The sequence below is a fragment of the Limulus polyphemus genome, unplaced genomic scaffold (genome assembly GCF_000517525.1).
Source record: "Limulus polyphemus unplaced genomic scaffold, Limulus_polyphemus-2.1.2 Scaffold2248, whole genome shotgun sequence".
Lineage (NCBI taxonomy): Eukaryota > Metazoa > Arthropoda > Merostomata > Xiphosura > Limulidae > Limulus > Limulus polyphemus.
This window is the reverse complement of record NW_013667858.1, coordinates 115022-131787: the sequence shown is the minus strand read 5'-3', so window position 1 is coordinate 131787 and position 16766 is coordinate 115022. Positions and strand designations below refer to the sequence as shown.

Sequence of the window (16766 nt, the reverse complement as noted above, 5' to 3'; positions counted from 1 at the left end):
CAATATCGGATATTTTGATTAAAACAAGAAACATTAACCATTAGTAACCGAAAGGGATAAATTCCTTACATCATGAGTGTTTGTGAAGTTTCAAAAATTTGCAGTTATTATAGGAAAATGTTCATGTTTGTTAATTATCACTTGCAACGAAATCTTTAAACATTAAGCTAACCAATGAGGTAAGTAATTTAGAACATGTTTGACAGTATGGTAAAACGTCAAATGTACATTTACCTTTATTTTTAAAAACCTTTATGTACTTTATGCTCTAGCATTGTAATGTAATATACGAGAATATTCAGTGGGACTTTGTCCCCATCCTCGTCTATAATTGTAAGACAAAAAAAACCCCCAGACTTCAGATGTAATCGATTATTTATTTACATCAGTGGTTTTATTACCTTACTACGACTTTTATTCCATACAAGAAGATCAGTTTTCTACCATTTGTTCAAGGCTATTAATAACGAAACAGTACATCAACATAAGATTATGTCAGATGTTAAAATTACCTCACTTTCCCCAATTTTTAAAAGATCTTAAATGTTTAACACAAATTTACACCATATATTTATTTTGAAAACTCCATCTTCGGCCCAAGGATGATGTATTATCTAAAGGCATATTCGAGGTGAAAAGGTTCTTTGCACTGTCGTTGATTTCGATGTTATACGAATAATTTTAAATTGGCCACTAACGACAGCAACAGTCCAGCTTAAAAACAAAACAAGCCAAACGCATTTGAGAATTTACACTGCATTATCATAAAATACAATACAAATAAATACCAAACCAAGCTAGTTACAGTGATGTCATAGTACTATCATCCTTCTAGCCATTGTTGCTACAGGAGATTGAGGAATGACTAAACATGCTTATAACTTCTAAACCATGGCGTTAGAAAGTCATCTTTTGAATGTTTAATATGCATTAGTTCTTGGAATAGTCATGTTGTCAATAAACCAAAACGTGAAGAACTTTCTAAAACTGATCTTTTGGAAGCTTCCTTGCAAAAATAATTATAAGACATCAACATCTTTTATTACGTTTAAGTTTCCTGTATTACAGAGTACTAAAACAATTTCTAAACAAGATTTAAACAGTTTTTATAAACAAGCTGTTGTTTGTAGGTTAAAGATATTAACTTTTAAATGGTTTCATTTGATATAATATTCTGTCATATCATTCTAACCACCATTTTTATCATTCACGTGACGAAATATTTCGAAAAGTTATACAATAAGTTTGCTGTTGTGCATGTATAGGATATACATTCTTATTTAAAACAATAGTGGAATGACTTCACTTGATGAGGTGTATCACACACAGTTTTGTACTTTTGTTACTCAACCCATGTTATAAAACTACACGGAAATTTCATACCTGGACATCTTTATTTCATATGTAACAAAAGAAATCAACCACAGCTGGACTGAATTAGCTTTAAACAAAATTGTACATAAAACCTACAAGATTCGAATAATATTAAAGCCTTTGCCATTTACTTAAAGTCAATGCGATTATATTTTTACAAGACAAGACTTGACAGTTTAACCAATGAATATCCACAAAAGGAAGTCATCAATTTCTATATTTTGACAATGGTGATTAATGATGCAAGTGTAAGTATGCAGAGGTAAAACTGTTTACTAAAATGAACATTTAAAAAAAAACAGTCTCCTTAACATCTTGTCTAAGACTAGTTGAGACAAACACCAACAGAGCCCACTGAAGTTTGAAGTGCAGGAAACGTTAAACATTAAAATGGCATCATACTTAATGATATCTAAAAGCGTGGTCCAGTGGTTGAAAAACACAGTTTGGTGATGTATGGAAATTTGCTATCTGTAAAAAAAAAAAGAAAAGAGCAAAATAAGTTTAAGTTCACTTCTTGCACAAGAAATTATAGACAAATAAACTAAACATCTATGAAAAACTAAATGTATGCTTAATTAATAAGTAAAAAAAAAAAAAAAAAAACCCAAAGTTAAGAACTTTCTTCTTAATACCAGCATATCATTTGGAAGTATTTGCTACGCAGGTATGTCTACTAAATTAAGATTTGTTAAACATTACTCTGAAAAATATGTAATTGGCAATAAACTGCTGCCATCATCCATTAGCAAGTCACTTATGTCTAACTATATCACTCCACAATATAAAGATATTAACAATAACACACCAGGGTTGGGAATAGCCTTATGGTTGACAACAGCCAGAGCTTCAAGGGCATCAGACACTCCAGCAAACTCCAGTAGTCCGGATGAGCTTCTCTCAGCTAGTAATTATAAAGTGGTTAATGTACATTAATACTAAGGCAATTAATTATTCAATAAAGTTATCAGATCATAGTTTCTGAAGGCATTCTGACAAAGACAAATGCTAATTACTTGTGGTCTTATCTTCTAGTTAACACTCATATTACACAAATTTTACTACACACCTTTAAGAACAGAATGACACAATTAAGCCAAACATGCACTTACAACTTCAATGGAATTATGAAGTACAGAAAAACTTACATTTTGACTGGAATTTTTTCACAGACACAGGTGGCTTCACCCCAGCATCCTCAAATAGCTTTAAGAAAATTAAATACAATGTAATAATCACAAGTTCTATCTGAAACTTTTCAAATGCTGAATAATTTTCCAAACTTACACTATTACACATCAAGTTGAAAGATAAAATTTATTTCAGGGGCTAATTTTCTTTAGGCAAAAATGCCTAAGAGTTTAAGAAATATTGGCAATAAAACACACCTACACGTTAACCAATAAATTCACAACTGTGAAGAAATTAAAAAGATGATAAAACTGAATTTTAATCTGAGAATCATAAGCTTAGGAGAAGACAAAAATAAATCTTAAAACTGCAATTTTTTCAGTTCACACAGATAAAACAAGTTTGAACATTTTTTTAAAATTGAGTAAACCTCTTAAAACAGCATTAAGTCTACATTTTTTTAGGGATGCACTGATTAAGATTTTCTTGGCTGACACTGATAGCCAGTGGTTACAGAACCATGTCTGCCAATACCAACATTTTTAATTACACAAGTTAAAATTTAGCCTATTGACTTTTTTCTTGTAGCATTAAAAAAAAATCAAAAATGAGTATCTACATTGTGCTTGTAGTTTAAGGAAGAATGTCTTAAAAGTAAAAATATACCTTGCTTTAGTGCTTCTACAAACCTTAAAATAAAAACAACTTTTTAATAGTAACCATTGTTAGATTATACTAGAAACTTTATGCATGCATGTATGTAATTAACTTCGCTACAAAATAGTATAAATCTGTTCAATTTATTTTACAAAACTTAGCCCAAGGACTTTGCCACTTCAGTGAACCAAAGACTGCTTTTCGCATCAAAACCTAACATAAGTACAGAAGGTATGAAATCCAGCAAAACAATGCAAGCCTCATTGTCGTAACAGATAACACTAGCCAAGTACAGTTCTACACATTTCTCGTGTATAGGTATACTTTAAAAAATGGTGTTGTGACCAATTAACATTTTGTACCAAATCTTTCCAAAAATTTGGAAAAAAATAATTTCTGTATATTCAAAGGTTACAAGTAACTTAATTTTATATTCCTGACCCAAACATGACACTGTCTTGTCCTACAAAAATAAAGAAATTTAATATTCTTAATAAAAATAAAAAAAATTTAATAATTTAGTTATACAATTGTTATAAACCATGTTAACTGACAATGATCTTTAATAAAAATTAATTAACCACTAGTTAAAATATGCTTCCAGTTCTACTACTAACCAGATTGATACTAGTCTCACCTTTTTCAATTCATCTTCAGTAATTCCACTTGGGGTGTTGAAGAAATGAAGCATCTTGGAAGGTGGTGCAATCCGATTCTTCATGGCTGCTTCTGGGGTCGTGAAACGGTTATTTTTGTTCCCCATGTAGTCTTTGAAAGAGGGAGTGCCATCAGGAAGTTCGTATGGTTGCTGAACATCATTCAGGAAAGCTTGTTTGGAATAGCTGGAATAAATTCTTTTAATTACTAACGGAACTTGTTGCTAAGTACACTTACATTTGTACAAATTTCATTTAAAAAAGTTTCCAAGTACCAATCATTTGATATTATGGTAAATCTTAATGATTTTTGTTAAGTAGAAAAACAAAACGAAACATGTAACACTTATGAATAGAAAATTAAATACCCTAAATTCATCTTGTGGTCAAAAAACATGGCTCCATTCATGTGGGTGACACTTTTTTCTACAGCAATTGGGTCTCCCATCTGAATCATGGCACAACCTTCTTTACTCTTTAAGAACTTGATCTAAAAAAATATCAGATGCATTATAGAAACCATGCACATGGTGGATTGTGGGGCAAATCCAAGGAAAATTAGTCTGGGGTTTGGGTGCTGCCATTAGTGATCAGGTTCTCAAAAACAGATCCCCATCTCCACTCAGTTTTTTCCTAGATTTGCTTTGATACTAAAGCAATCTTTTTAGGGTCTAGAACCATGAAACTCCAACATGTATTGAAAACTCAAGTAAACCTTTGTTACTAACATTGTAACAGCTGTCAAAAAGTTGGGACTTTTAAAGCTACACAGCTCACTGAAACATTAAACCAGAAATAACTTTACACAGAAAATTTGACATCATACTTCATTATTAAAATAACATGAAGTATATAACATTATCTATTTAGACTAGTTTGTTGCAAAACTGTTTTAAAGATTCCTTTATTGTAGCTTTTAATCTTTACAATACAGACAGCAACCAAAATACAAATATGTTAAAAATGCTTTACCCACCCTGATCACATTCCCATATAGACAGAACAGATTAAACAGTTTGTCGGCATTCATCTTCTCTGGATTTAAACCATACACCATCATAACAGAACCTTGATGAGGACCAGCTCCTCCAGGTGGGGGTCCACCCATAGGTCCATAGCCTGGACCACGTGGTCCTGGTGGGCCAGGTGGTGGTCCTTCAGGGCGGCCATCATAAGCATCTCTTCCTCCTCCAAATCTATGGAAACATCAATTTACAAACAGATCACAATGATGCTCTTTCTGGGCAAATAAAAACGTATGAATAGGTACAAGTATAAAATATCAAAATAACCTTTTAGATTCTCAGTTCCACAGACATCTAGGATAATTTTCAAAATTAATTTAAGTCTGTCATTTTCGTTATAACATAATACCTTCCAAACCTATCTGGTGGTGGTGGTCCACCGTAACGATCCTGTGGTGCATAGGGCTCGCCTGCTCCATAACCCCCAGGTGCTGGAGGTACTGAACGAGGTCCAGAATTATCGTATCCATCAAATCCATCGCCTCTGTCTGGCCCATATCCTGGAGCAACTGGTGGCCCACGTCCTCCTTCAGCTCCTTTCATCAAGTGAGAAATTAATGCCTTAGAATGAAGCATTTTTAATACAGAGAAATGTTTTATTAACGTTAGTGGCTAAAATAATAATTACAAGGCCACAATAAATTGATTATATTTCAATAAACCAATACTTGTGGTCTTCTTAAGTAAATCATGAATTGGTTTTATGCAAGCACTGATCTTTTTAATCTCTTAACCTGGAAGCAGTTAAAAAAACTCACTAAAATTCTGTGGACCACCTCCAAAACGTGGAGGTTCCTGGAGAAGGGCAGGTCTTTCATTGCCTGGTGCTTTTCCTGTGTAAGAAAAAGCTAAATGATGAATGTGCACAATTCAATCTCCTGAAAGTCTAAAGGACAGGAATTTAAATTTAATATTTACAAAGCATTAACCTATTTCAAGCATTCATCTCAATACCCAAAAACTAGAAACTTACCAAAGTTTGCTACCATATCTTTAAAATGAAAAATTGAATAGTTTAATTCATTCGACTTAGAATATCTCTGATCAATATTAAGGAGAAATTAACTCTGTGCTTAGTTGAACTGGAAAAATGGTAAATATATAATACATTACAAAATTAATCTAAAATCTTTCAAAAAAATTATTAAAAGCCTCAAGATCGTAGGAAAAAAAACAGCTTCAGTAAGACTTTCCACAAATAGTAATTTCTTTGTAGATACAACTTTTAAAACAGTAAGTTAATGACAGAAATTAACATCAAAGATTCCAATAATCACTGAAAGACACGTACAAAGAAATCAGTAGTTAAAACCGGAAATAAATATTTTTGGACATTGTGCAAAACATTTTATTCAACCACAATACAGAATACCATGGAAACAGCAGACTTCTAAAATTAGTATGGCAATATTAAACTATTAATGCCATATATCAAGTAATTTGAAAACATGTTGAAACTTTCAGTATACTAATAATTTAGTTTTAGTGATTATTACACAAATGATTCATAATAAATCAGTACCTGAGAAATTTTACCTTCAAGTAGAAATAGTACATCAATTTTTTACCTCAGATACACATTGACAGAAGTAACTACAACCCCCTTGATATGCTTGACTCACTCTGACAGCTCACCAAGACTACAAAACTGCTGTGGAGATGTCTGGAGGATCAGAGTGGCAGACATCAGCCAAGAGCGACTACACCTTCGCCCCAGGAATGCTGCCTTCTAAGTCCATCAACCTTGCCTAAATGCAGGGTTGAAATGCTTTAGAACACAGAAAACTTTTGACAACAGTAAATTTTGTGGCTGTGTTTGAAGGAGTACTGGGTGTACATGAGGACTTCAGTGAAATGTCTTCTGATGTCAGCGTTCTAGGTCTGCATTCTTGCCACTCACATTAATTGTAATGCACAGATCTGTTCTTTCACCGTGTAGTGTTGAGATGTTGGTCATGAACATCTGTTTTCCCACAACTGCAGCTTAATTATACATCATGATTCAAACTTTACTTGTGTATAGCAGTCATGGGAAAGAAATACGTGTCTGTATCAGACATGAATAAGTATTTGCACTATGGTTCTTCTCACTAAATAAAAAGTAATCTCTGAGTAGATGATGCCTTTTTAATGTCTTTCAAAGGCTTGTTTCAAATGGGATCCACTGACTATGATTGAATGGAAGTTTTTTTGCACGTAAAACACCACAACTCATCTAACTGTAGGTTTGAACACTGATGATGTTAACCCTCTTAATTTTACTTCTTCTGATGGAATTAAAATAACAGTGTATTCATTTTATCTGAGAAGTGAGAATGTGCATGTTCAATCCTATACATGTATTTTAAGTTAAACTGTACTCTTTCTTCAGAGGAACACTGGAACAAAGTTGTACTTATGTCTTCTTGTAATGATTGACAAAATGTACTTGCTTCTCTGACAATACTGATGTAAAAATCCTTATTTCAATGGCATATATTCCCCTTTTCTTCTGTAAACAGTATTACAGCAAAATGTACTGTTTCACTGAAGATAACATGAAAATGTAATTTTTTTCACTGGTGAGAATACTGACATGATAATGTAACAATCTTCTGATATAAATATGAACTGCATTTAATCCAAAACCAATATTGACATAAAGTTTATATCTGAAAATACTGAAATTATAAAATTTACAAATGTTTTTTTTTTAAATCTGAATATCAATATGAAAATGTACATTTGTTCTGATTATACTGACATGAAGATGAAATATTTCTTTCAACAGAATTTAAAATTTTAGTTCCCTCTGGAAAATTTGTTCAAGATCATTACCAACAGGAGCATGTAATACTTGACAATATTACAAAAATGTATTTGTTTACATGAAAATACTGAAATGACTATGTATTTACACCACCACCAATAAAGTCTGATTTCTATAAAACTATATAAACTTCTTCAATGACAATATCAACATGAAAATGTACAATTTGTTCTGGAGGCAATATGAATCTTAATTATTTGTTGTGATTAGTTTACATACAAAACTCATGACATGAAACTATTTTGCCTTGAACACAACTGAATTGAGTCTGTTTCATTACTTTTAATTAACAACATGAAAAATGCACTTCATATAGAAATGAATATTTAAATTAGCAAGGCATGTTTATTCACATAATGTAACAAGGGTTAAAGTTTAGTGTAACTATTTAATATATTCATAAAAGAAAGCACCACTATCCAAAAACTCGAAATACTGAGATACCAGGTAATTGTAATTGCAACTGTTGAATACAGTATTGCTTGTACAAAATATCCTAGCACATATTAATTAGTATTCATCCCCTTTAAAAACTTTCAATGTAAGGCCAGCAAAAGTACACATGGATCACTTAAAACCCTTAAGTACTCATGGGGGGTGTACATGTGCTAGTACAAACTAAAAATTTTTTATTTCTAGAAAGATTTCAAAGAACAATTATTCCTTTACAAATAAAGTGACGAGATGAAAAAAAAAAAAACTTATGGAATTATCATTTGACTAAGGTCCACATTGACCCCAAGCAAGTGCTTAAGAGATAAAGGCAATCCTAAAACTTAATGAAATGTATTGGAGCTACACTTTGTACATTATTATTATTACCACATGTACACGAATACTTAATCATTTTTTCAAAAGTGTTACTAATGACCTTTAATAAAATTTCACGTTATTGTCCAGTACGTTTTAATCTTTAGGCTAGCTATGAAATAGTTAAAAAATCTTTAGCTTTATCTGCATAAACATTAATACTGATTATGTTTGTTCCACTCATAGTTTTAATCCAACAAGCCACAAGAAATGCCAATGACTATTTCATTCTTTTTTTTTTATATTCCATTTTATAAAGATTAGTAGTTTTCTAAATATAGTTTCAAATATCTTTTAGCACACCTAAAAGCTGTTCCAAATTATTTTCAGCCACATTTTAAAATCTGAGCAGATGATTTACTAACAATACAAAATGGTATTTTTGTTAATGCAAGTGGCACATTGAGTTTTTATGAAAGCAATGCTCAAACGATAAATCAAAATTACACTATTTAAACAAGAAATCACTTGGTTTCTATGACACATTTTTCATATATATATCAGGCATTCAGGGAAAAGAAATTTTTGAGCACCTAACTAACAACTTGTAGTTGTGACCACTGTAGAACACCACAAGATTCAGTAATTAAATTCTGCATTCAATGTCGCATAAACAAATGTACTAGCTGAAGAGTGGGTCTAACTAATGGAAAAAATATAAGTGATCATGCAATAAATTATCTTTTTGGGATAGAAATGGTGCTTTCTTGCAAAATTCATGAATTACTTCTATAAGACATTTAGGAAAATTCAAAATTTCTTTCACAGAACATTGTTTTATTCATTACCCTTCAAAATAATTTTGAATAAATGTTTCAAATTTATCTTGATATGGACATCTTTCAAGTCACCATTTTGTGGAAAAATCTTGTATTGCTTTTCACATTGTTAAAGTTAGTAGTGACAATAAATTGGCTACACATGAACACATTAAGGTGAAATGTATCAAAATTTACAATGCTTTGCAAGTGGTATGTCAAAAACATCTGTACATTTGAAATTTGGAAGTGACAAAACTGAAGTTTCCAGTTAAAAATTAACTAACTTTTTAAAAATCAAACATGTATTCTACCAACAATTGATCTTGTGACAAATGACTTCTCATGTTCAACATCTTAATTTACATTTAACATGCAGCTACATTCTCTGTGAACCAGTGTCATTCTACAGGACAACATCATATAAAATACAGTAACAAATACCTGTTTGTACTATTATATCACCATGTAACAGTTTTAATTTGATGAAATTGACATTTGCTATAAACACTGAATAGGTTTAATGTTCATTTGTGGTTGATAGGTTTTTTGTTAAAAAAAATCTCAAATTCTATAGATATACCCACAAAGTGTAGAAAATAGGCTTTGAATTTTAAAACCACTACAACAGTATCAAACTTTAATATACACCTACACTTGTACTATGCTCATCTGGGAAACAAGTTTAAGGTTTATATAAATATTTATGAATGTTTAAGTGCATCTGGACTGTAATGACATGTTTAAAATGGACTTGTAAACACAACAAACTTGAGTTTAAATATATATCTCAACTTAAAGAGGAAGAGTGCAGGTAAGTTTTATAAGAACTGGAAATTACATTTAGCTTATAGTGCAAGAAAAATTGACATTTTGTGAAAATGATATACAATAACCATAAATATTATCAATACAAGTTCAGAAACTACTATTTTAATACTCTAACATACATCTTGTAAACTTCAGGTACAAAGAGTTATGTTTAATATCCTAGTAAACTGTGTAAACTTAAAACATTAAAAACTTGATTTTAAAGTTAAAAACAAACATTGTGAAAAATTACTGGAAATCACTTAATTAAAGTTAGCTAGATAATTTGGCAGTACACATCTGTTAAACAACACATTAAAAATACCAAAGAGAAAACAGTACAAAAAAGTAATTTGTTTTTACATTAAATTATGTACTCACCACTAGATGTCAGTCTTAAATAATGAACTGAATGTTTACTACAGCTAGGTACAAAATCTTAAAATACCCCCAAAACAATTTTCATGTTTCAATCTGAAACTTGTTAGTGGGGAGGGTGATATTACAGAAGACCGGCAGAACATGCCTGGTACAGGTAATTAACCCATTTGCTTTAGCCATTTTTTCTATTATGAAATCAGTAAAGAGTAACTGCTAACTCGTACAAGTTATCCCACCTCATTAACCCTTTTGCAACGGGAGCTCATTTAAATGCTTTTCTGCAAAATTCACTGTGTTACATTCAGAATTTAATTAAACATCTTTAACATCAATGTATGTAAATTTATTATTATAATGTGTGTCATGATTCAAAGTTTTATTTTATCCAAGTTTTAAGTCCTTTATTTCAAAATAAACCTTTAAAAAACTACTTAAAACTTCAGATGTATTAACATGCGACCAAGAAGCTATGAACATTTCTATTTTGACAATATCTTTGACACTACAACGGCAGTACTGTAGAGGTACGTCTAGACAATAAGGAGCTTAAATATCTTTTTGACTCTTTCAAAGTTCTCTGAATTAATAGTTGGAAGAAGTAACAAAAATTTTCAACTCTTGACAGCTGCCATGCCCAACAACAGATTTGAGCTTTATAGCCCCCATGTAGACATAACATACACATTATAACCATTAGAATTAGCTAATTTTACAGTACAATTAACAAGTTATTTTGAAAATGGCACCAAGTTGTCATTACAGAGTACATGAAATTGACTATAGCACTCAAACAGTGGCCTCGCCCAAACCTTTCCATTTTTGGGAAACCTGCCTACGTACACCTAATCCAACATGTGAATAACCGATCAAGAGATCAGAATGTCTAGTGGCTTTCTCGAAATATCTAGGTCACACAAACTTTCTTTTTATGCTAGATTTGAAGCAGCAATTTACAATTTTTGGGTATTTCAAAATTTATACATAAAACCTAAAAAAAAAATTTTACATTTTACAGCCTCCACATGTAAAATTTGAAAAGACTTAGCAACTTACAGCAAGTGAGTACAAAGTTTGTAACTAGAAGAGAATTGTTTGCTATACTTCTTTATCTATTGTTCTATGTTTTAAGAAAATGTTTGAAAATTTTAATAACTTATATACGTATATAATGTATTATTACTGCAACGTGACTGTATTTTCCAAAATACTAGTCCACTAAAACAAAGCCAAGACAGGTCACTTTGTAACGGCCAGTTCTATATTATTGGATATGATAACATTAGTGCACGTGTACTACATCATTGCAATTTCTGTAATGTTAGCTAGGCATGGCTGAAAAGGTTAATATAATAAATACATATAAATGTATAATGTTATAAGACTTAAGTTATTTAAACTAAACACTAGTGTTTTCGTGTTATAATTTGCAGTCATTCTAGAATGAAAAAAGCATAATTTATATCTATCTCCTAATTTTTTATGGTGATTACGAGGTCGGTCAAATTGACTGAACCAGTACAGAGATTCGATAGAAAAAATAAAGTTTTTTCTTAAAAAACGTTAGATAACTATGGAGGTAAAAAATTTTGCATGAGAAATTTGAAAATTTTCTGATGCATAAAACTATTTTTAATCTTAATTACTTTGCATGTTGGATAGTCAACATTCCAAAAGAAAAAAGGCACAAAAAAAAACATTACTTAAAAAATCTTGTAAATTGATAAAAAATATTTTTGATATCCTTTAAGGAAGTTCTAGAGATTATGCAAATAAAATATGAAAACTATAAGACAAAGAAAAGTATTTTTTATACTTAAAATGAATATCACCTTGCAGGCAATTTGTTAGTTTGAATGCAAATAACTACAACAAAAAAAATTTAATTTTTTAGTAAAAACAGAATTATAAAAACACCACTTTTTGTGTACAAGATACTTCTGATCTTTAACAAAATCTTATCAGTTTTTGAAAGAATACATTATGAAACCTCAGAATTACTGTATGTACTAATAAATTAGTGACTTGATTTCTGCAAATTGCACAAGCCCGCCACAAAAGGGTTAACCAGAAGTTCTGTAAACTAGAGTCCCAAGAGAATTGTAATTACTGCTGTTCCATTACTGAAACATGCACTATCTAGAGAATCCAAAGAGTAGTCTCACCCAAAATTCTTAAACAACTTCCCTCCTTAGCATCCATTTCACTTTTTTTTTTATTTCAATCCCCTCCAAAATTTGGTGAATTCTTTAAGAGTGTGTTCTACAACTTATACAAACTTCTGTAACACTATTATAATCTTAAGGTAGTGCAATGTAAAAGATTAAGTTTTTAATTTAAGAATATTTCTTTAATTTGGACTTTATTTATAAAGCCTTAGATCTAAATTTTAAGTCTAAGAATCCAAGATTATTTTTCAAATTATCTTTAGCAATAAGGCTCAAGATGTCCAAAAATTTCAAAACGAGCAACACAATCCTCAACAGTGACCAGTTTTTGTTGTTTGTTTTTTTTGGGGGGGGGGATCTAAAATTACTGTAATTCGGAAATATTTTACTTCCACATCTACATTTCACTAAGTTGTACTTTATAGTTTGAAATTATAAACCAAGAAAAGCATTTTGAAAAATTTCAACTTACCAAGGGTAGGATTCGTGTAGTCCCAGCTTTCATTGTCATTTTTGAACACGTTTAGTCTTTTGGGCTGAAAAATTAATACAGTTAAGTACTGCTGCAAATCTTATCCATCCATCGCCAGAAAAAAAATTCAAAATTCACAAACTTACAATAAATCAACAAAACAATAAAAAAATTACCCATGAACTGGTCATTGGGGGAAACTTTATAATTGGTTTAGAAAATTAAAAAATTTAAAAATTACACCAGGTCTTGCACAATTGCCCTCACCTTGGCATATTCAATTTTCAACGTGCAGCATCCTGAATAAATATCAGCTCCGTTCAATGACTGCTTTGCTCGTTTCGCAGATTCTACACTGTCAAATGTGATGAACAAGTTAAGGTTCCAAACAAAAAGGAGACCACAACATATTAATAAAAAAAAGTTACTCAGAGCTTAGACTAAATGAACATTCAATTAAAAAAAAACAGTAAAAGGATATTCAACCATTGCCTGTACTCCATTCTTTTTGAAAATGACAATTCTTTGCACTTTCCCACTTGGACTACTGATGGTGTGAATAACATCCTGTAAAAACAAAACCAGAATAAACAAAAAGGAAAATCCTAAAAGTATCTGGTGAAGATTTTAATTATAGTAGTACCAATTAACTCTTTAAACATAGATCTGGCTCCTCTGGACTTGACACAATATTTAATTTCAGAGAGTTAAATGAAAAAGTTACTATATTATCAATGTATGTCAATATAATAGGCATTAGACTGTAGTTATAATTCAAATTTTAATATCTAGCTTTTAAAAGAAAATTTCCCGTGTCAAGTGACGTATACATACTGTGTTCTGTTTCAGTTCATACAATTTCAATGTAACATCAATTAACCCTACCAAGATGAGTATTCCTATGGTCATGTGGCAAAATCCACATCATTGTGTTTGTAGACTGACATTTTGTTGATCTACTATTTTATGTCAATAACTTGGTATCAAATTGTAGATTATAAAGTATTATACATTTGTTAATTTCTTAACCCTTTTACCTCGGGTATCCTTTACTACGCATGACAAAGTTTTAGTGTCTTACATTGAAAATTTTATTAAACTACCTTTTGTTTATGTTATACCAATTAGCATAGCATAAAACTGTAGTTAAAACTTGTATACTATTAAAATATGTATTATTAAGTTCTTAATTCTACAAGGCAACATTAAAATACATACCGAATTTTTTTCTGGTGTAACATTTTCTCTTTTATACTCTATCCAACATTACTCACTATAAAATAGTCATTGCTCAAATGAACCATAACTTTTTTTATAGCCTTTAATTCCGTTTGGTTACGGAGCTATAAATAGAAAACCACATCCCTTCTGCCACATCCTCTCTTTCAGGTTTTGTTAATAGTTCTCTTTTATGTTTATGTTACACATTACCTTAAATTCAAAATTTTATTAAACTATTTTTTGTTTATGTTATACCAATTAGAATAGCATAAAATCTTAGCTAATAATCCATGTTTTAATAGTATACAAGATTTAAGTTCTTAATTCTAAAAGTAAATATATAATAAAATCCTGAATTTCCACTTCTGCAACAGACGTGACACATTTTGTCTTAGCATGTCATCATCCCTAATTTATCCATCAGCTCTCGAAAATGTACGAAATTAAATGTAAAATACTCTATAAAATCGTTATTGCTCAAACAGACCATAATTTTTATAGCCTTCAATTTTGTTTGGTTACCGAGCTACCAAATAGAAAATCAGACCCCTCTTGCCACATCCCCTCTTTCACAATATAACTTGTATAACCTTGTGTTATGAACAGATAATCATCAATTTCACTCAGGGGAAGCAACATTGTTCCCGTGGGAAAGTTAACCCTGTGTTGAGAGAGTTAATAGAGTACAAAGAGGTCATGTGATTGGTCAAATTGATCAAGCCCGTGTTGAGAGTTAACAGTCCTTTACAGAATTTGATTAGTTGTGTTGGTATGCTAGTTGATGCTCATAACATTTAATGTTTTTGGACCTTCTAATTTAGTTATGTTATGGAAAGCACATTTGAAAAGTAATTTTGTTCTGTCATCAAAGATTTGGAGAAAAAAAAATTTGGCTTAGCTAACCAAGAGTGCACAAGTACAAAATTGCATGTGTGCATATGTAACCCTTAATCACCTTCATCGATACATTTAAAACAATTATAGTAATAGAAAAAACCCTTCCATGGATGATAAAAGGTTAAGTGTTGAGAATCTGAAAATGTGAGGTATTGCTCTTCAAACATTAGTGGTGGTGGTTGCAGGACCAACAAAAAAGAAATGTACAAGCCAGGCAGTGAAACTACAAAATATATATGAAAAGGTAAATAGCTGAAGGTCTTAAAAGTCCTCATGTACAATGACTGACCCATGCTTGGAGGGTGAAATGCATATCACTTTTACAAATTTACTTTGAAATAGACACTGTTTACTAATCAAGTGGTCATACACTTAAAATTGACACTTAGCTTAAAGCTAGAAGAACTTCAAGTCTACAAAACTAATGAAAATACACAAAAAAATCCAATTTTCATATGCAAATGTCAAGACACTTACCACAGTGATGGGATATGCGGGATTAAGAATAGTCATTAGCAAAATGTGGTTTACCCGGTCTTCATCTTGCCTGGAAAAAAATAAACACTAAGAAATACTTATTGCAAATAATTAGGCACTGTCCTATTTTAAACAATTCATAGTATATACTCTAGAATGATGTACATGTAATAAAAAAAGCCAGTGTGCTTCATAAACACCAAAAATTGAACAGTAATTTCAATCACAGAATAAATAAAATGGAAAGTGGGAAATGGCACTCGAAACTTATAATAAAATCACTTTTATCAGAAAAAATCTAATGAGACTTACCCTCGTCCACCACCCCTATTTGGAGCATACCCATATCCATATCCCTGAAAATAGACATGTAAAATAATTTAATCACATGATGTTATACCACAAAATATTAATTTTTAGTGGGCTTTTAAATAATAATCTCCATACTTATGATCACTGACACAGTTGCAGAAATTAAGCTTCAACTGCATAAATTCCAGTTAGTGATGGGAATTTTAAAATTTAAAAGAATTTTTATCCACTTAAATATTTAATTATTATTCAACATGTACAAATAATAAATTCAACAAAATTATGACATGCAGTTTAGTTTACACCAGCATTTCCCAAAAGTTTTGTCATTTATACCCTCTTAATAAATAGTTGCTTGCACACACACACCCCTTAAATGACAGAGAGTTAAGTGATGAGATATAACACACAGATACACATAAAAATACTAAAATGCTTAATTCTGCATTATGGTAATATTGAATATCCTAATGCTTTGGGAAAGGCTGGTTTACATCATTAGAGCCATGAGGCTTTAAACAATTCTTGCATTTAAAAGTATAATTGCTTTACTGATTCCAGAACAAAAACTGACAAAGGCTTAACATTTTGCTTTAAAATATAATTAGATTTTAAGGAAATTGCACTTAGCCAAAATATCAACCATTTTAAAAACATTTTGCCTTTTACTGCCATAAGTGTATTTTCACAAAATTTGGTAGACTTTCAGTAATGATTCAAAGTCTTTTGTACACAAAAAAATCAATGAAGTATTTTTACTAAAGATTTGTTTGTGAAAATAGAGTCTGTTTCATTACTAAACCGAGTGTGA

The 16766-nt window shown here is 30.9% G+C and overlaps 1 protein-coding gene across 5 annotated transcripts in view; it reads right to left on the bottom strand.

Annotated features, from left to right (window-relative positions):
* Window positions 1-1375: 1375 nt before the first annotated feature.
* Window positions 1376-16766, bottom strand: part of LOC106466403 (heterogeneous nuclear ribonucleoprotein L-like) — a 27703-nt gene continuing 12312 nt past the window's right edge. For 2 of the 5 annotated variants that reach the window (XM_013926690.2, XM_013926688.2), the window contains exons 2-14: window positions 15956-15999; window positions 15644-15713; window positions 13530-13615; window positions 13316-13412; window positions 13049-13112; window positions 5602-5676; window positions 5193-5379; window positions 4795-5014; window positions 4187-4308; window positions 3800-4004; window positions 2523-2580; window positions 2183-2278; window positions 1376-1845 (exon numbers count right to left, since the gene is read on the bottom strand). In XM_013926690.2, coding sequence (XP_013782144.1) covers window positions 1787-1845; window positions 2183-2278; window positions 2523-2580; window positions 3800-4004; window positions 4187-4308; window positions 4795-5014; window positions 5193-5379; window positions 5602-5676; window positions 13049-13112; window positions 13316-13412; window positions 13530-13615; window positions 15644-15713; window positions 15956-15999 — 1383 coding nt within the window. In that variant the 3' untranslated portion in view covers window positions 1376-1786. The remainder of the gene's footprint in view (window positions 1846-2182; window positions 2279-2522; window positions 2581-3799; window positions 4005-4186; window positions 4309-4794; window positions 5015-5192; window positions 5380-5601; window positions 5677-13048; window positions 13113-13315; window positions 13413-13529; window positions 13616-15643; window positions 15714-15955; window positions 16000-16766) is intronic. The other 3 variants (XM_022394400.1, XM_013926689.2, XM_022394403.1) reach the window with 3 other exon arrangements.